This window comes from Buceros rhinoceros, unplaced genomic scaffold (assembly GCF_000710305.1).
Source record: "Buceros rhinoceros silvestris isolate BGI_N320 unplaced genomic scaffold, ASM71030v1 scaffold16785, whole genome shotgun sequence".
Classification (NCBI taxonomy): Eukaryota; Metazoa; Chordata; class Aves; order Bucerotiformes; family Bucerotidae; genus Buceros; species Buceros rhinoceros.
Window position 1 is genome coordinate 13651 of NW_010412437.1, and position 19830 is coordinate 33480.

The 19830-nt window shown below is 43.2% G+C and overlaps 1 protein-coding gene across 1 annotated transcript in view; it reads left to right on the top strand.

The window, feature by feature from the left end:
• CPM (carboxypeptidase M) overlaps nucleotides 1-18993 on the top strand; it is a 32637-nt gene extending 13644 nt beyond the window's left edge. The window contains exons 2-8 of the mRNA XM_010136399.1: nucleotides 5676-5773; nucleotides 13615-13787; nucleotides 15219-15403; nucleotides 15653-15823; nucleotides 16609-16761; nucleotides 17819-17967; nucleotides 18748-18993. Of these exons, the coding sequence (XP_010134701.1) occupies nucleotides 5676-5773; nucleotides 13615-13787; nucleotides 15219-15403; nucleotides 15653-15823; nucleotides 16609-16761; nucleotides 17819-17967; nucleotides 18748-18993 (1175 nt within the window). The remainder of the gene's footprint in view (nucleotides 1-5675; nucleotides 5774-13614; nucleotides 13788-15218; nucleotides 15404-15652; nucleotides 15824-16608; nucleotides 16762-17818; nucleotides 17968-18747) is intronic.
• Nucleotides 18994-19830: the final 837 nt, after the last annotated feature.

The window sequence follows — 19830 nt, forward strand, 5'->3', positions numbered from 1 at the left end:
CACACTGACAGAACCGAGGGAATTCTTTGCAGGGAATACAAGTACAGATCAGAAAACTTAAAATGCAGAGAATGGTTTATGTTAGTACGCAAACAGATTTACCATGAACATGATTGCAAAGTTAGAAGTGATAAAGCCATGATTTATATTTTCATCTCTCTGCAAGATAAAGAACTTTAGTAATAGGCACAGTTCGATTTATTGTCAAAAAATAGGTGTCTGATGCAGCTGGGAAGACACCCTGATGTAGTTACCAGTGAAAAGAAAACTGTAAAGGTAGCTGAGTATCTTGCATGGTAACGATTAAACTAGGTTTATAGGTAACCAGTAAGCATGAAGTATCCCAAGATATTGCTGTATGTTGCCAAATGCAGTTTTAGGGAAATTATTTCTATGTTAGTATGCATAGTTAAAGTGGATTAAAGAGTGCGTGAGAGATTATGTGGGAATTGTGGTATATCTACAGAAGAATTTATCGAGGAGTGGCTCTTGTGCCATCCTGTCTCCCCACAGCATTTTGTATAACTAATGCAGGTGCTAGATTACTTGCATTATTTCTCTTTCTTCTGCCAAGCCAAATTATGTAATGGTTGCTCTTGCAGTGGAAGCTGTTATAAAAAATCAGCTGGTATGTTTATTTCAGTAGTGTTACTTGGTTCATAGAATCTAAGCTGAACCTCTTCTGCTTATACTGGAATTGAGCAGGATTGATAGAAGCTGTGCTTAAGGCATAGCCACCACCCTCTTACGTTCTCATTGAACAGAGCATTGTCTGTCTGGTCCCCCTTCTTATTTTGCATTGCTTTGATTCTATGCTTTTTAACATTGCTGCAGCAATGAAGGTATTTTGGATCCTGGGCTGTATTCACAGGGCCATTACTAGCTGAGATAAAAATGTGATCATCCCGCTCAGTGCACTCAGGCTGCATCTGGAGGACTATGTCCAGGTCTGGTACCCACTGCATTCAAGAAAGATGTAGACAGTCTGGAGATGATCCAAAGCGGGGGTGAGGGGTGGGGCAGGGGGCATGAAGATGATCAAAGAGCTGGAGAACCCGCCCTGTGAGGAAAGACTGAAGGAGGTCAGGCTTTTCTGCCTAGAGAAGAGAATGCTTGGGGAAGAACATCGTCATGGGATTCTAGTACTGAAAGGGTGGCTGTGGAGGCCCTGTCTTCCCTCTCAAGGGGTAATGGATGTAAGTTGCACTGGGAGAGATTTCATCTCAGTATAAGGAGGAGGCCTTTTATAGTGAGACCAATCATTCAGTGGAACAACTTCTCCAGGAATGTGGTGGAGTCCCCATCACTGGAGGTTTTCAAGATGCAGTTGGAGAGGGTGCTTCATCTATGCTCGGTTTCCTGTGAAAGGTTGGACCAGGTGATCTTTTGAGATCCTTCCCAACCTGGGTTGTTTCATGATTCTGTGATTGTTTCTATGATGAAGTTGCTCTTGAGCCTTGCGTTCTAATGAGAGTCAGTCTGCCTTCCTCTTCTCTCTACCCTGTGCCTTTCTAAGTAGGGACCACCTCAACACGGATCCGTGTTTCTGCAGTTCCTACCTGTGAAGTCAGTGTGCAATACATGCCCATCCCAGGAGGACTGTTGTCAGCCTATTGCTTTTTCTGGATTGAAGTGGACCTCCATGCATACTGCAGAATCAGTAGCCTAGCCTGAGTAGTACTGGCAGTGGGTCTGGTGCGTTGCCAAGTCATTTCACTTCATTTCCTAGCCATAACTTTCTTTGAAATGACAGCATAAATGAATCTGCAAAGAACAAAGTGAAGAAAAGTAGAAATAAATTTCAGAATAAAAAGAACTAGGGAGTGCAATCCAGACAGCAGCATCTACAAATGACTTGATTTCTTTCCCATTAGGTTTAGAGATCAAATGTAATTCCCAGTTTTCGTAGATCTGTTTAGGATGCTGATACTGTGCCATGAACTATGGCAATGCTAGAGAACTTTTAAAAAGGCTGCTCATTGTACTAGAAGCTGAGTGGACTGGCTCTCACAGTCTTGGTACCTGTCCTGAGACAAACAGTTAGAAACACACGCTTGTCTTGATTACTTGAAATACAGTTCACTGATTAGTTGAAGTCAGTTCTGGTTTGGCAGTGAGAAAAGACTTTTTGATACACATTCAGTTGACTGAAAACATGGGACGAAGCTTAGCTGTTCACTTCAGGTACAAAACCAGAGTTATCTAGGCTTTACTGATGAAAGGAAACTTTATCCTATATAACTATATGCTGAATTTACTGCTGTATGGAAAGAAATCTTGCATCATCCCTCATATTAACCTAGAGTATCCAGTACTGCTGGCTGAGCAGACCCAAGAATTTATTTTAATTGTTAATGGTAGGTTTAATAATTCTCACAAGCTGGAATTGCCAGCTTGGAAACGGTCTCTCAGTTCATGGGAGTGTTTATCATTTAGATGGCCCTCGCACAAACTGTAAACAGTCTAAACACTAATGCTGGGAAGACCAATTTAAATCAGTACTTAATGCTAGTCTATACTTAGCTCTTCCTTGTGTTTCCCATGAGTGCTATTTCACAACGATAGCAACATGAGCAAGCACTGCTGATGGCAAGGCACTGGAAAGCTCTTTTTTTGAATTTGAAATCACAGTACAATTTTATTTGTAGGAAGTCTTAAATGGCAAATAACTAAGCTTTCTAGCTATACTTGGACTGTTGTTGCTTTAGTATATAGCATTGAATTGGTGCTAGTGCCGCTGTGGGGAGATGGCTAAAGCATACATCACCGTTCGACATTGGCTCATGAGGTGCTCCAGAAAGTCTGTACGCAGTGGATGTGGATGTCATCATTGCTAGTAGATGGTTTTGAAATAGCCCTTGTGATCTCCTTCCTTTCAAATAAAACCAGGGGCTAATCTTAATGTCTGGTTACTGGTGAGAGAAGATGCTTCATGTTCTAGGGACTACAGTACTGTTTGGCTGCTGTGATTCATTGGTTGGTTTGTATATTAGATAATTGTGTACAGAAAGGTAACATAAATGTAGTAAATACATTGATTAGCTTAATGCAGGACCAGGACATTAAACCGTCTTGCCTTCTAGGTCACTGCTTTGTGACTGCTTGTGTAGGAAATCATCAAGATTTTGAGGAAGCTAATGCTTTTAATTGGCACTTATTTAACTTAAACTGAAAGGGCTCTTTACACGTTATTCAGTGAACCTGAACCCATTGGCTCTGAGATATTTTGAAGCCCTGACTGTGTAGTTGGTGCTCAGGCTGATAATGGGCAGTCCAAGGGCTGAATAAATTTATCTTATAGAAGGCATGTCCCCTCTGTAGGGAACCACGCAAGTAACAGTTAGGTGTATCCTCCTCCATCTCAGAGCTGGGACACCATCAGGTCTCCAGTAGAGGTCCTTTGCTACCTTCATCTTACGATTTCACACCGCCTTTTAGATCTTGTATGGGCTCTTTGGCACTGCAACTTGGTCTGATGAATCTCTAGCTAGGGAAGCTGCACACTGTAGGTTTGCAACAGTCATCTTAAGTTTGGGCTTGGCAGAAAGGCTGCAATCGCAGTTGTAAGCAGGTATGTTCCTCTTGGTGCAACAGTGATATGCAACTGACAAGGTGGGAACCAGGAAGGATGTCTAAAGTTTCCTTCCAGTGGAAGGAAGGAAAACTGGGCAGAATGGCTTACAGGGCGTAAGGACAAGGAATCACAGGAGCACTCTGGAAGGAGTTCCTTGGTACTTCATTGCAGGTTGCTCCTGGATATAACGATGGAAATGATGACACATTGCTGAAACAGAAATTAAGTTGAGATGATTGTCCATGCTCGATGACAAATAAAAGTAGTGGGTTTTTTTCTAGGTTTTTTGACTAGGATTTTTTCAGTTTCAAACGATACTGCAGCAAGACTTGCTATGTATTTTCACAGAATCACAGGATGGTTGAGATGGGAAGGGACCTCTGGAGATTTTGGAGGGGAGAAGGGCTAGGGTGGTGGGGTTGGTGTTACTTTTTCTTCCCTTTTTGAAGATGGATGTGCTTAAAAGCTAGCATCTCTGGTTTCTCTGCTCTGTAACTTGTCTAGACTTACAGAAGTCAGACTTCTTTTTTTTTTAATGAAACAGTGGCTGTTCATAAGACAAAGCCAAATAACGAGCTTCCCCACCAAAGCACTTACTGTAAACTTATTTCTGAAATCATGGACTGCTTGCTCACATTGTTCTGTAATGAAGGAGTCAGTAGCAGCATCTCACAGCTTTGTGCATAGCATATGGATATAGGGGTTGAACAAATATCTTCTAGAGTGTGACTGTGTGAAACTGGAGGATCCTGAGACCGCTCCTTGTTGAATCTGTCTGCTCTCAGTGCTGTCTTGTTGCTTCTTGATCTTAAGCCTGAGACTGATTCAACCTGTTATGTGAGAACTTAGTTTGGCAACTGGTGTCTTCAGTTTGCTGTCTTGGAGTTGTTTCAGTGCTTCTTGTGGCTTTCCTTCTGTCCTCTTGAACTTTTTTCTCCCATTCGTGAAGTTACTGCAGTTGCCACAGTGTTTTTTTGTGTTCCTTTCTAGCTGTGGCTCTTTACAGCTGTACCATGAGGGTCTTAGCTTCCAGCTCTGGGAAGTTGTTACGCTCTAGAGTTTATTTACCGCAGATTTGATGACCCACAAAGATTTAGGAAATAATGCTTTCTATAGCACTGCATATAGCGGCACCTACATTCTTCTTTCCTGTAAGTAACAATGACGGCTGTACTCCTCTGAGACAGCTCGCGGGTCCCAGCAAACCCTGCATGAGAGCTGGGGACAGGTAGTGTCCATCCAAAGGTCTGGGCATTAGCACTCTGTAGGCTCTGACTGCTATTGTTAAGGAACTGGTTCAGTTTCGTTGCTGCCATCTACGGAAACTAGAGATTTCCACCTTATTGAGAAGACTAGCCAGAAGCATAGTTTTGTAGATGAGATCTGAAATGCCACAATACCACTGAATAATAATTTTAAAATGCCCCCTCCCTCCCTTAAATGAGGACTTCAGAAATGTATGTATGTTTGTTTAGTTACTTAAAGTTCAGCTTCCTGTGGAGCTGTAGTGGTCCTAACTAATATCTTTCTGTAGCTATTCATTCTTTCCCTGCTGACTCTTTTTTTAACATGTCTCTGATAAGCTCTGCCCAGTATCTCCTCTCTTCTCAGCAGTAACTCCTGAATATGTTTAGCTTTTCTGTGTTGTCTTTTAACTAAAAAAATGCTCTTCATGATAATGAAAATGTCTGTATGTAATTCAGAAAACCCTTACGACTTAATTTTTTTGGTGGAAGAGTGTCTTATTTTAAATACTCTTAGTTGCTGGGTGACTTCGCTTGACAAGATCTTGGTTGCTAAACTTTATTTGAAGAATGTTTTTACAGAAAAAAAACCCAAACTCTTCTAACACTGGTGAAATGCTTTTGAAATTGTGGGGTTCAGTTCACACTTTTGGTCAAAAGGCAAAGCGTATTTATTCCTAAACTAATATAGCAATACTCATAGTAAAACTAAAAACCCGCAGTCTATTTTGATAGGACTGCTGGGGCAGCGATGAAATACTGTGGTCTTAATGACCAGCTATTTTTATTTTTTCTCTAAGGTTTGTATGATATTATACTTGTTTAAAAAATTGTCTTTTCCCCTTCCCCTCTTAAAGGTAGAGACCTGTGGGTTCTTGTTCTGGGAAAGTTTCCAACCCATCATAAGATTGGCATTCCAGAGTTCAAGTATGTTGCTAATATGCATGGGGATGAGGTACGTTTCAACTTTTGCAATGTCATTTATACCAAGTACACTTACCAGAGGTTTAGAGTGAACTTCTCTCAACTGTGTGCTACTTACTATTCAGGTATGTCATACCTCAGAGAGGACCTCATATGTGTGTATTTCTTAAGGAATTTCAAGAATAAAGTTTCCTTGTTTTGGTGGAAAAGCTTTGGGAGACCCTACAGCATGGTGAAGAATCCTGCAATCCTATTCCTAAGACCTCTCTTAAGGAGAGAGCTTTGTCTTCTCCACGTGAATAAACCCAAAGGCTTTAACTTTATTGGCAGTGAGTCAGATCCAATAGTTTGCTTGTAAATTATTGTTGCCTAGGCATGAAATATGACTGCCAACTCTTCAAATACATCCTAAGATTGAATAATAATTGTTGTGAAGCACCAGATGATTTATTTTAGGAAGAAAATTTCTCTTGGGAACCTTAAGTTAGGAATTCACCTGATTAGATTCACCTGAGATAATACAGTGAGTACAAAACAAAAAGCAATTTCAGGATTAGCTTACTCTGGAAAGAGTACCTGCATATTAACGATAAAGGAGAAAAGATTTTTGAGTCTTCCTGGTGTGGTACATAAATCTGGAACAGAAAGACTCAGAGATTCACTCTTCTCTATAATCTTTTCTTGCTTTCAGTTTCCGTTATTCTTTAGCTTTACCTGTTTGTATTAGTCATGTTCAGGATAAGTTTAAAGACTGCAAAGAAATATATTGTATAGTTTAATGTGAAGGGGGCAAAAATCAGCAGAAATGGAAAAAAATTTTTTATTTATGTATATATATGTGCTTGACTGAATTCCCAAAAAAGAAGAAAAACAGCTGTAGAAGGAAGTGTATCCTGTGTAAAGCATAACGTATCACAGGCTATTACTATTGCCAGTAGTGTGTGTGAGCGCTTGTACGCCTACAGGCACTTGTGATGTGTGCCAAGAATTTTCCCCAAGTTAGACTAGTTTCACCTTGTTTGGCAGTGGCTGTGCTCAAAGTGCTGCCAGGAGTTTGACTGCTTTGGAATTTAACTCTTTGTGGGAGGAAGCTGATTCATGGTTTCAAATGGGTACGCACGTGTTACCTGGTTGCCCAAGATGGGATTTGCAACTCCTAAAACCTGGTGTGCGTCAGCAGGGTAGTCCAGGGTGCCTAGGAACCGAGGCTCCGTATGATAGTCCCTGCAGACTGCTGAAGGGAATTGCAAACCTATGGCTACAGGTGACCCAGATTTGGTGGGAAGGGGATGGAGGGCAGGATATGGTCTCATCCAGAATGGCCTGGATCTCAAATCCGGTATCGTTGGACTGCAGAAGGCTACTCCTATTGAAACCTCCACAAGGAAACACTCTTGCCATTATCACTGCTCAGCTGGATATGAGCGAGAAACTTTGACCATGGAGATGTGCGCTGTTTACATATCCACAGGGTCAGAAGTTACTGTAGATCAGGCAACCCAAATCACTGACCAGGCTCTAAAATCTTACATTGACTTTTTGAGGAAATGAGGCAAGACATCTAAGTATCTGGCACCATGTCTGAATTTGAGCAGAGTTGATCCTTGAGCTGCCAAGGTACCATACTACCATGCTACATTCTAGCTTTTTTTATAAGACCAAGCAAACACCTAGGAAAGATTCTGGAAATAGAACCATTGCTCCTTTTCAGGCCCTTGGGATGATCTTTGCCTTTTTTTTTATGTGTGGATATAACACACAGTTGATGTTTGTGGGTTTTTTCCTATCTGACCATAAATGTATTTCATATGGCAGGAAATGAATTCCTCATATAGGGGAACATTGGAAAACTTGAATATTTTTTCCCATTATCTAAGATTCTGCTGGACTAGTCACTGGGGAAAGATTCAACTACCCCTATAATATGCTAAGCAGATAAGTTTTGCATTAACTGTATGACAAGCTTCAACTTGTGTTCCAGTCTTTCATAACTTATAATTGCAGGATTATGGCTTCATTGATCTAGTTAGGTCTTCTGTGCTTCAGTGATGCTTTCCATAAATGGTACAAAGTGAGAAGTTTTGTCCTCAAGTGTTCGGTGATGCTGCTCTTCTAATCTGTCACAATCACATAAATGACATCTTTCTTTTTTGACTCAGCTGGCCAGCTGTTCCTGAAACCTAAAGTTGGGTGGAAGCCTGAATTTCACGTGTGCAGGCTGTTCACACATGCTGCTGGAAGAAAACCTAGGTTATTTGGAGAGCTGCCCAACAGGGAGGTTCTAATAAAATAATGTCAGTGCTCAGTGGTAGAAAGAGGGTTGTTGTTTTTTGTTTGTTTTTTTTCAGAACTGGAAAGATTTTTTTTTTTTAAAGAAGGTTAATTATCTTAATGCTGTAAGACATGACCAGCCAAGGTTTAAAGGATTTTATTTTGCGATCACCATTGCCAAATAAAGTGATCTTTTGCCCTGGATCTCCAGAATGCACAGACGACCTCCCATTCTTTGAGGGCCTGTATGAAGTGGAAGATACCATTTTCTTAGTAGTACTTTTTGTTTAACCCAAGCTAGATTAAAACTGGTAATTACAGGTAGTTCAGTCACTTGCACCTCTGTGAAACTTTAATCAAAATGGCACTAAATCTGTGAAATGTTAATAAAATCTGCACCGGGGAAGGTGAGGGAGAGGTTGCCTGCTCTTCTGGGGCAGCTCTCATTCTGCATTAGGCAGTGGCCTCTCTTGTCCCAAGCTTGTACTCTTGCTTGAAAGATCCTCTCTCATTCAGTGTGTATATTTGCACATTCCCCTCTGGGGAAGAACTCACTGCACTTAACGTTGATCACAGCCAAACCCCCAAACACAGAGCTGCAGCAGCGCTACCACCTTTTGACCAGCTGTGCCAGTGGCTTGAGTCCAGTCAGCACAACTAAATCAGAAGGCTCTTCCTAAACCAGGTATCTCGCAGCAGGAAAACCCTTTCAGACAAAACATGTCTGAACAAGGGGAAAACTGCCGTGTGCTGTTCTGCTTGTTCCCTTGCGTGTGTCAAGTATATGGCTTCCTTAACTTTCTGCAGCCCTAGTGTAACTGGGCCATCACAAGACAAACTCGTTCCCAGGGTAGTAATGCTGATAGCAATCCGTTTCTCCTAAATCATCCACTTCTGATCACTCTGTTTTCTTAGTATATAGTATTTTGCCTCTCTGATTATGTGAAGCTGAGCCTGTACTGATAAGCCTGAGCTAACCTACATGAAAGGAAGTGTTTATCTTGCTGGCTTATCTCATGATTTAAGTTAAAGCAATTAGACCCTATTTTCCATATCATCATAGATGTAGTCATATCCACAGAAGGGTTTCCTGAGATATGATGACTTACTAGGGCTTGGGTGACTGAGGAGGACTGGGATAGGTTTATTTGTGATCAATATAATCGGGGCTTAAAACCAAACCAAAACAAACAAAAAAAAACCAACTGATGAGTCTTCTGTAGAATTTCTCCTTTCCAAAAAAATTAATGGAAGCTGCATTTACGCTGTCAAAATGCCACTATAAAAATAAAGTATATAGTGTAAGGGAAAAAAATATGTGCTCTAGAAAAGAGAATAAAAAAAAGAAAATTTCTTGTAAACTGTTTTACGCCTGGCTTCAGTAACAGCTGATGTGATGTAAAGAAGCCCAGAAGCACCAGAGATTTCAAAATTCAGAGCAAGCAAATCTGTTTGCTAATAAGAGACTTTAAAAAAAGCTGGATGCCACTGGGATCCCTTCTAACACGCGTAGGGCTGCTGCCTCACCCTAGTTAGCTTTTTCCGTATCTTTACTCCCACTCTTCTGAGTGGGAAAAGTGAGAGAGATCTGTTTCTCAGGCATATGAAGCCTGTGCTGAGAAGCCTGAAGGCCGTGGAATTTGTCCAGGGGATAACATCTTATGCCAGTTACTAGTTCAAAAGCAGGCTGTATGTTGCCATTTCCTTCAGTGATTTTTCCAAGGAGCTGCCCTTCCCTGTCATACATGCGGTAGTTCTCCTGTTTCTGTAGCAATTGCTGCAAACGGTCGCTTTAACTCTGGAATGTTTTAATAAAGAAGGACAAACACAGTGAGGTGTGTCACAGACGTGTAATAATTAGTGCTGTACAAGTGTTAAAGAACATTGTGTAAGTGTAGCATTTAAGTGATGAACCAGGATGGACTGTTGGTTTCTCTGCTGTAACTCTGCGTCCTTAGGTGGCATTGTGCCTGGTATGTTGCGCTAGGTCTGTAGGCTGGAGCAAGGAGACTGGCAAGACTGTGTTGCTCTGAAACAGGTCCTACCTGATGGTTTGGATCTTCCTTTCAACTTAAAAACCAGGCCATGTTTAAGGAATTAATTTTAATCATAAAAATGGGCAGAGTCTATCCACCCATAGTCCCCTGGTATTAGGTCTCTATCATGTGGTATCAAAAATGTTTTAAAAGCAGGGGTGCTGCAGTAAAGTGTTACACGGCAGGTGCAATTGGGGCTAACCTTAATCTTTTAACTGGCTGCCACCAGGGCTTCTTGAGTAAGCCTTTCAGTAGCTGAGCAGGGTGCTGACCCAGCCGTGCCAGAAGTGATAGTCAGCAAGTTTAAGTCTGCAGAAATGGCCGTCACACCCTCCTCTGCAGTGCTGATCCACACCCTGACACCCGCGTGCTTCTGCATTCAGGACTTCCCCTGAGGAGCACTGAAAGCCTTTCCTGGTGACTCTCTTCCCTTTGAGCCACACCAGGAAACTGACAGCTGAAGGTGCTCAGAGAAACTTAATGTCTAACTGTTTCCCTAGAGGTGGGCTTTTCCTTCACCTCCCATCTGAGCTACAGCAAAACAGTGCACCTGGGCATTGCCCTTGGGATACTGCAAGTAAAACCGAATACTCACTATGACTTCTCAAAGCCCTGGAGCACATAAAGGCTCTCCTGCTTTCTACATCTTTGTATTAGACTAGAGGCAAGTTAAGGTGTTTGTCCTTGACTTTGCTGTCAGCAACCTACCTGCACCGTGTCTAGATCCTTTATTTGAAGCTCTAAAGTAAAAATAAATGTCTCGTAACTTCTCTCCACAGGTACAGCTGACCTCTCTAGTAACAGAGTAAAGCGTGGCTGGGCAGCAGATGCCTTCCAAGGGCTTGATTAATACTTGAGATATAGTTTCCCAGAAAGAAAAGAAAATCCTTTTCCCTCCCCTCAAACACCTCCAGATGTGCTTCCTCACGAAATCCAAGGTACTCTGGACCAAAACAAAACCACCCCTCTATCACCCTGCCAAAACTGAGTGGTAATAATACACTCTTCCCCCACCGGGAATATCATCAGAATATCACCAACTCTGTGTGATAGAGATTAGTGGAATTGTTCAACGTACTAAGAGCTTGGGTACAGCAGTAGCTATACAAGGAATCCAGTAAAATAGGGTTAGTTTTTGAAATACTGTACGTGTAAGTAAGCCTGGGTTTAAGGTTTAAGTGCAAAGAATTACATCTATGGAAAAAATGGCTATCTTCCATTCTGTATGAACACTGTCTTTTTCCACCACCACCTCCTGTTGCTTTGCTGTATCTTTTTGCCCCTGCCTGTTTCTGCTTCTCTACCCTTTCTTTTCTGGACATCTTTTTGTCAGGCACTGAGGAGAAGTATGGCTGGAGCAGAGGCACTTTCCCAGTTTCCGCAGAGAGGAGCCCAGTCTTGTCTGCAGTTTAGCTGTCTGTGGTAGGGCTGTTCTTGCTGCTTCTGAGCCTGCTAGGTTTATCTCTCATGCCCAGGGCCATGATTTGGCTGACTTCTCTTCCCTTCTTCCTTTCACCCTGCTGCCTGTGCTTCCTGAGATTTCTATCGCCCAGAGCTGGAACTGAGCTGCCTGTACAAGATGGGTTCTGTTGCATCCCTTCTTAACTTTCCTGGAGTAAATTTATCAATCCTGCAGAGTAGTCTGCTTTCCTGTATTCAGGTACTGTTTTGAAAGCTCCTGACAATGGAGGAAATGAAGCTCCTTTCCACCGTTGTCAAAGCCAGTTTGCTGTAGTGTCCAGAAAAAGAGCCACTTGGTTACTGGCACAGTATACGCGTTTGTGTAATGCAGATTACTGGGGGGTGGCTTGCAGGAGACCAACAGGAGCTGACAGGCGAGGGTTAGAAAACTTAGGAACAAATCTGCTGGGGGGCAGCGTGGGAAGAGATCCCTCTTTTCCCCTCTACAAACAGCGTGGCAGAATTGCTGGAGTGCTAACTTAGTGTCATGCTTGAAGGCAGTCATAATCTTGAAACAGAAATGTGATCCACAACTTAGCAGAGCCGTGTTTGGCACCACATTGTTTGTTTCGCCTGTAATAAACAGTGACTGCCAGCTACCTGGTAAGACATGGTCTGCTCCTAGCCTAAACAGCAGTTGCACTGAGCCCTTCTTTCCCCGTCATGTACCCAACCCAGCTTCTGCAGGCAGAGCTCCATCTGGACAGTGTCTGTGGTCCTGTTTACCCTAACACCCAGAGCAGGATCTGTCACCTAAAATGCACCAATGCGAAATTCAACAAGACATTAGTGCAGCAAATAGCTGTGCAGAAATACTTCTTTTCCCCTGCCTGATTTCATCTACCTTTTATCTTGGGCTGTGCCAGTCTGAAAGTGAAGAGGTGTTTGTCTGTGACATCAGGTTCACCCAGTAATGCCACTCCGTGTTCCTAGCTTCAGGGAAAAAAAATTCTTTGCAATATTTTCTCTTTAGTAGTGCAAGACTCATTCTAAAAGATACTGGGATGTTGTAGCTCTGAACTGGAGCCTGCAGTGATTTATCGGGCTTTGTTCTTGGAGATAAGGTAGAGATAAATTATCTACAGAGCACATGTAGTTGCAAGTCTTGATTTGTCCCCATCCCGGCCAGGGCTTAGGAACCCTACAACACCCTTGAGGCATGGGTCACAGTGCGTGGAAAGTGCTGCTGGGAAGTACGGTCCACTGTACTCGTGGTTTCTTGGGTAGAATGGGATTGTTCTTAACTCGCTGGAGCTGGAATTTGACGCTATTTTGCCTGAAATTTGATAGAGTAGACTAAAGGGAGCTGTCTTGCTAGCTTTCACCACTTATACAACCTTAGATGAACAAAAATACGTATTCACCTTTTTCTCTGCCACTGCCTTTCTTTGATCCAAAGTCTGCATCCAGATGTCCTTCCATCTCTTTTTCTAAGGATTTATGTACACCTATTTGGTTTCCCCAATACCTGTGTTCATGGCATTGAAATAAGGCATTGGAGACCAGGAAGGGTCTATGGAGTCTCTCTCGATCTTATGTTAAAGCTGACTTCCCATAAAAGGGGATCAACCAGAAAGAATCCTGCTCTGTATCACCCTGGATAACATGGAAGGTGTCTCCTTCCTTTCTTCTGAACCATCACTGCCAAGTGGTGATGCACAGCACTGACACTCTGTGCAAGGCCTGGAGTCCCTCAGGCATCAGCGCAGAGCTGACTCGGCAGTGCGACTGAGATAGGGGGGTGCTGCGTTTCCAAGCCCCTGTGATCTTTAGCAGGCAGCCTGAGCAGTGTCAGGTTTGGATAACGCTATGCCTTATCCATGCAGGATTTAAGCAGTGCAGCTGACACAGTTTCTCATTACAGAAATAGCTCTGGTTGATCTGATGGGTTTAAAACCCTTGTCAAAACCCTCCAGTGGCTCCTTTCATCTATTAAATTACTTTAAATATATTTAGGGAAGAGCATAAACCAAAACAGTGTTGACCAGAATGCCCTTATATGTCTGTGTAATCCACTAAGAAAAACCTGTAAGTCCAAGGTGGTAGGTCTTGTTTTTCTTTTTCCACAGCAGACTTAAGATGAAATCTATGCTTCTTTATACAGACTGTTGGGAGAGAAATCCTGCTCCATTTGATAGACTTCCTGGTGACCAGCTATAGACGTGACCCAGTTATTACCCGCTTACTGAATAATACCCGGATTCATATCATGCCAACAATGAATCCTGATGGATTTGAAGCTACGAAAGTGCCTAATTGTTATTACACACGAGGAAGGTACGGGTGGCTTAGGAGGGTGGGAGTGGGTAAAGGAAATGGGTGGGGAGTAGTAATTGGAGAGAGCCAAGACACTGAATCATACTTGGTGGAGAGGCTAGTCTAGAGGATGCGTTACAGCTTATTTTGGCCTCTGCTGTCCCGAAGACACACTGTTACAGCATAGAGTTTTTGGAAGACTGAGTCAGACTGGTGTTTATACGTGGTACAGCTAGAGAAAATTGGTCATAATGGTGTAATGACCTAACCTTTTAGACAGGAGGCCCAGATAGCAACGAGAAGCACAATTACCTATTTAAACCTTTAGGGTGCTACAAAAAAAGAAGGAGAACTCCACCCACAGGGATCTGTTTCAGTTGGAGAGCCCTGTAATCCTTCTTAATGAGGAAAAGGTGAGTCTAAGCTTGTTGAATGAAGGTCTAGAAATGTGTTGAAAGATCACGCTGAATGTAGATTTAGTAAGAGGGAGGAGTTAGGCAAGCAGAGCTGGCTATAATCGGCGCTGTGCTAATAGTAGTGCCAGGAGAAACACTTAGGCAGAAGAAAATGGAACCCAGCATTGCAGCCTGTGCTACTTCTGCATTCTTCAATGTAACTATTGCAGAGACCAAAGAGGGGAGGAAAAGTTTAATGAGCTAGAAAAGGGAAGAGGAGGAGAGAGTGAGAGATTGGGAAGAAGTGCCAAAGGGGCTAAGTTGGAGTGTGCAGGAAAAGCAAACTCATGAGCCAGTTGTTCTCTTAGATCACTGGCCATGGCAACATCAGAAGCAAGTGAAAAGGTTCTTTAGGTAGTTTAGTTCTCTAGGTGACCAGTGAAGGCCCCCCTTTTTATTAGGAAGAGATTTATTCATCATCGAATAGAGAGGACTTACATGGAGGGTGGTATTTTTTTATCCCCTCACTGTCAAATAGAGTTTAACTAACTGACTTTAAGAATGAATACAGGTGATGCTAAATGTTCTCTCTACTCTTTGTCTGAGCGAAAAAGGAAGACAGCATTTGCACAGGCTGGACCTGTGTTTGAGTCAAATTTTTTGCTCTTATGTCCAGAGCAACAGCAGTACAAGGGATGCAGCCATCCAGTCGTACCTTGGTCTTCTACACAAGCAGGAAAAACACACACAGGAGGACTACATCCTCCTTACCTGGCTTAGGTTTTTCTAATTCACGTATGTGTAGCTGTGTGTGTGCAATAAGCGTGTTAAATATTATTCACTGTTTCCACCTGAAATGCATTGGGCCCTATGAAAATTCCAGTGCTGCCAGAAAGCAAACTGAAATCCGTCTTCTTAATGCTTGAGATGATTTGCAGTGGTCATGTCGCCTGTTTCCTGAAGATGCTAGCGTGCCACAGACCCTAAATACTGGAAGGATGGTGACGTGGAGGCATCTGTAGGCAAAACAGTAATGGGAACGTCCTCTCTTTCTAAGGTACAATAAGAACGGAGAAGATCTGAACAGAAATTTTCCTGATGCCTTTGAAAATAACAACGCTAGCATTCAGCCAGAGACACAAGCAGTGATGGACTGGATTAAAAATGAAACGTTTGTTCTTTCGGCAAACTTGCATGGGGGTGCCCTGGTTGCCAGCTACACCTTTGATAATGGTAACTCAGGTAAGCGAGTAACGAACTCTCTTCTCCACAGCCAGTTTGGTTTAGGAACATTGACGGTACTGAAGCAAAATTTGTAAGGATTTCAGCAAGGTTTTTCCAGCTTTTGAGCTGTGATGGGCAGACTTTGATAAACCCCATCACAGTTCACTGCCTGATACGGCTCTTTGGGAGATGTTGATCCTGTATGTGAGCCAGCGCTGTATGTTCTACCAGAATGGGAGTTCCATGATGGCTGTCTTTGTTCTGCAGTTACTATCTCATCAGAAGGCTACAGTAGATCTCCAGATGATGATGTCTTTATTCATCTGGCAAAAACCTATTCTTTCAACCATGCCAGCATGTCTAAAGGGACTGGGTGTGACAACGGGCAGACCTTTCCGGAAGGCATTACCAACGGGTATTCTTGGTACCAGCTGGAAGGTAAGAATGTCAGTGATGTTCTTCTCAGCTCCTTTGTGTAGATGTTCTTACTTTCTCCTGCCATCTCTGATGATGAAAGGGCTCTGATTTTGCCCAGAGTAGAGGGCTGACAAGGGGACTCAGCCAACACATTCATGCAGATTCTCTGAGCAGGTCCTGGGTGTTTGCAGACTCCCCCGGTCAGCAGTTAGTTACACAAGCGAACGAGGCAGTTTCTGCTCTCTGGCTGCTTCTGTGCCCTTTCTTAAGACCTGCATAGCTGTATAGATCATGGGCACGCACTGGTGTGGCACCAAGTCTTGTCCTTTCAGAAAAACCCCCAATCATCTGTTCATGTATCATTTTAATCGCTGAAATAGTTGTTTCCATTATTGTTTATGCGTAGCCAAATAGCATGTGGGTCCCGTGTACTGTGGCACTGCATGTTGTTGTCACAGTCTGAATTCAAAGCCTCACAGGCTCTTAGGATGGCTTTGGCAGTGGCAGACTCTCTGCCCCTATTTAGTTAGGAGCTCTTGAATGAGTTTAAGTGAAAGACCTACCCTTCCTCAGCCAGGGTAGTCATCCTTCCCAGAAAACCACTGTGCTTTAGAAAACAACATTCCACGTGTGACTGGAGTAATTTAAGCTGGTTTGCCACAGGAGGCAGTAAATACACGTGTGGCAGTGAGGTCTGATTGACTTTTTTTGCAGGTGTGATGCAAGTACCAACATTTTAACTCGCCTGTTCTAACTTGAACTCGATGCTTCTTTGCAACTGAACACTGTGTTACTTCACTTTTAAGGTGGAATGCAAGATTTCAACTATATCTGGGGACAATGTTTTGAAATCACGTTGGAGCTGTCATGCTGTAAATACCCTCCGGAAGACCAGCTGGAAAAGTTCTGGAGAGACAACAAAGCTGCTCTGATAGAATATATAAAGCAAGTACATCTAGGTGGGTATACGAACGGGGAAGGGAGCTAAAGCTGAGGGCAGCCGGTCGCAAAGGGGCAACTCTTCAGCAGCCTGGGCCAGTGTCATAGCTCGCGGTGAGGAGCTCTGGTGTGATCTTGGGAGCTATTACTTCGGAATACAAGGGCTACAAGGCCGGGGCTGGGTGAGGGAGGGGAGCTTACAGGTGTGTCAGGTGTGGGGCGATGGGCACTACTACAGGCTGCAGGGGGCTTCAAATGCGCCAGGGCAGGAGCAAGGGACAGGCCCCTGGGGCCATCTCCCCCTCGAGGAGGCAGCTTTCCTGGGCAGCCTGGGGACAGTCCTTTATTTCAGAGGTCTCTAAATGTATGTGGGTGTGTGTGCATGCACCGTGTCACGGGTCTTTGCTGCTTGGACTTTGTATTTTTGTAAGGCTTCTGTATGTGTGGTCTTGACTTCACAGTTGGAAGAGAGCTGCTGCTTAGTGAAGCAGTGGTATTTCACGAGTTGGAGGGTTTGCACAAATCCACTGCTTGTTTTGCGTTGTGTGGCCCAGGATGTCTGATCTGCTGTTTTACCTTTGCTTAATGTCAGTGCTGCCTTGAAGGCAGTGTGTGAGAATTTAGGGAAACTGCTTCCTAAGCAGCCACTGTTGGTGTTCTGCCATTGGGAAGTACTACCTAAGGGGCTGGGTTATTTTAAATTAAAACAAAAACAAACAAAAAAACCCAAAGAGCAAAACAAAAACCCAAACCAGTACTAAAGATTGAAGCCCTTCAGTAAGACATGTGTGGGAAGTACATATGATGCTTTCAACAAATGAGGTTTAGAAGCAGAGATTATAGTGCTGCTTTCTTACATAAAGTGAGGATAAACTAACAACAACAACAAAGGATTTTCTACTTTAACTCCCTTCTGTAAGAAGATAGATAGAAGTGACTAGTGAGATCATGAGATGTGCTTGAAAGCAGTGAAGTAGCCCTTGAGTGCATCCAGCTCAAAACAGTTGGACTTTCTCGGAGCAGGAAGCTCCCCACCCTTACAGGGCGTGACCTTTCTCTTCTCTCTGTTTTTCATAGGTGTCAAGGGTCAAGTTACTGACAAGAACGGGAATCCTATTCCCAACGCCATTGTGGAAGCCAAAGGAAGGCCTCACGTCTGCCCTTACAGAACAAATGAACACGGGGAGTACTTTCTTCTCCTTTTGCCTGGGACGTATGTGATCAATGTAAGTGTGTGGCCTTACTGAATTACTGCTTCTATCTGCATTGAGGTCCTGGGCACAGTGAGACTCCATCCTTACAGACCAGTGAGCTGAACTTGCTCAAGTCACATACAGGAGCTGTAAAGGCTCTTTAGCAGATTTAAAAGAAATTAGTACCTTAAACATGAGTCAGCAGAAGGAAAATGTTGTGATACAGCAAGATCTCAACTCCCCAGAATGTTCAGGGGTAATTGCTCATCTGTCCCGCATGGTGGAGCCAGCTGGGATGAGCGTCTGGACCTCCATGACGCTGGCTTGAGGTGTTTGAAACAAACCGCAGAGCTCTTGAAGGGTGAGGAGGTGGAGGTTGGGACCCACGTAGCCCCAGGCAGAGACGGTCTGACACCACCATCAGCGACAGTTATTTCCTTGGGTGGAAATGGCTTCACTGCAGAGGTTGTCAGTAGCTGGTATCAGAGCACACCCCTGCAGCCCTGGCTCTGCCTGCTGCAGCCAGGGGCTTATGCTTAAGTGAAATTGCAGGATTCCCACTCCTGTATGGTACACGGTGCTCCCTCATAGTAAATACATATTCTATTACTGTTTCTATTTTAGGTTTTTGGGGTTTAGTCTTACTGCTATAAGGTGAAAACTTTTTTCTCAGTTTGTGTTCTCAGCTTACATTTGGAACACTTGTTCCTATATGTTGAAAGTGAAAATGAGCACATTGGAAAATGATTGTTTCTCAGCTGAATGATCTTTGTTCATTACAAGAAGTTAGAAAGATTTCCTGTTTGCTCCTAGGCTACAGTACCAGGACTTAAATCGATGCTGAAGACAGTGGAAATACCCGACAATACTGGTAACTTCAGTGCTGTGAAACACGACTTTTCTTTCTCGGAAGTCTCTGTCAGATCAAGAGCTGTTTCATGTCCCAAAGCTCCGCTCTACCAAGAGCTCGAACTGGCTTCAGCTGCAGTAAAACCAGCTCTGCGTATCTTGGGTTTAATCACTGTTATGCTTGTAATTTTCATACAAAGTCAGGAGTGACACGACAGGACAAGGCAGGAGCTTCCTGCGCAGACATGGTTTTTCAGACAAGGAACTGTATATGCAAAAGAACGCATGTTTTTATAAACCAAATTCTCAGATGTATGTTTATTGTATTTTGTAAAATACTGGCTGGACAACCAAATGTTTCCTTTTAATTACAACAAGACTATCATATTTTTCTACGCAAGTATTTTACTCTAAAGAAATTCTGTGCAGCCTGAGGAGAAAACTGTAGAATTTGGTACAAATACGTTATGAAGAATTTGCCTGAGTTCAAAAAAGTCTAGGATTGTTTTGCAAGTGTTTCATGCAGGCTTGGGTTCCTTGTTAACCAACGGCTTCTGTGCCACACAACTGTAAGCAATTAGCTCCATGCTAATTTCTCCTAATAAAGCCACTGCTATAATGAGGAATGGCAGTTCTACGTATGCTCTTTCTTGCCTGGACAGATGAGACTGCTCAGGGCTGAAATAAGATAAAGACAAGGAACGCAGACACATCATAAGACAAGAAGATGGAAATGAAGCGTAAGTATGTGCCGAAGGGCCGTGCTGCTGGAAGCTTGATGATAACCTGCGCTATCAGGAAAAAGAGAGTTCCTCAGGTCTCAGAAAACAGAGTTCCCCTAACACAGAGCTGGTGAGAAGTGTGAAAACAGTCACCGAGAGCTTTATACCCTTGCTGGTGTCTATTTCTTACTGAATTCTGTATGGAACAGAACCGCCTACCACTCAAATTTTCATCTCACTAGTTTTATCAATGGCTTTAAAGTGTTTAAGCCTGTTTCACAGCCCTGGTACAAGACTGTTTGGCCCACGTCTACCAGGAGCTGGC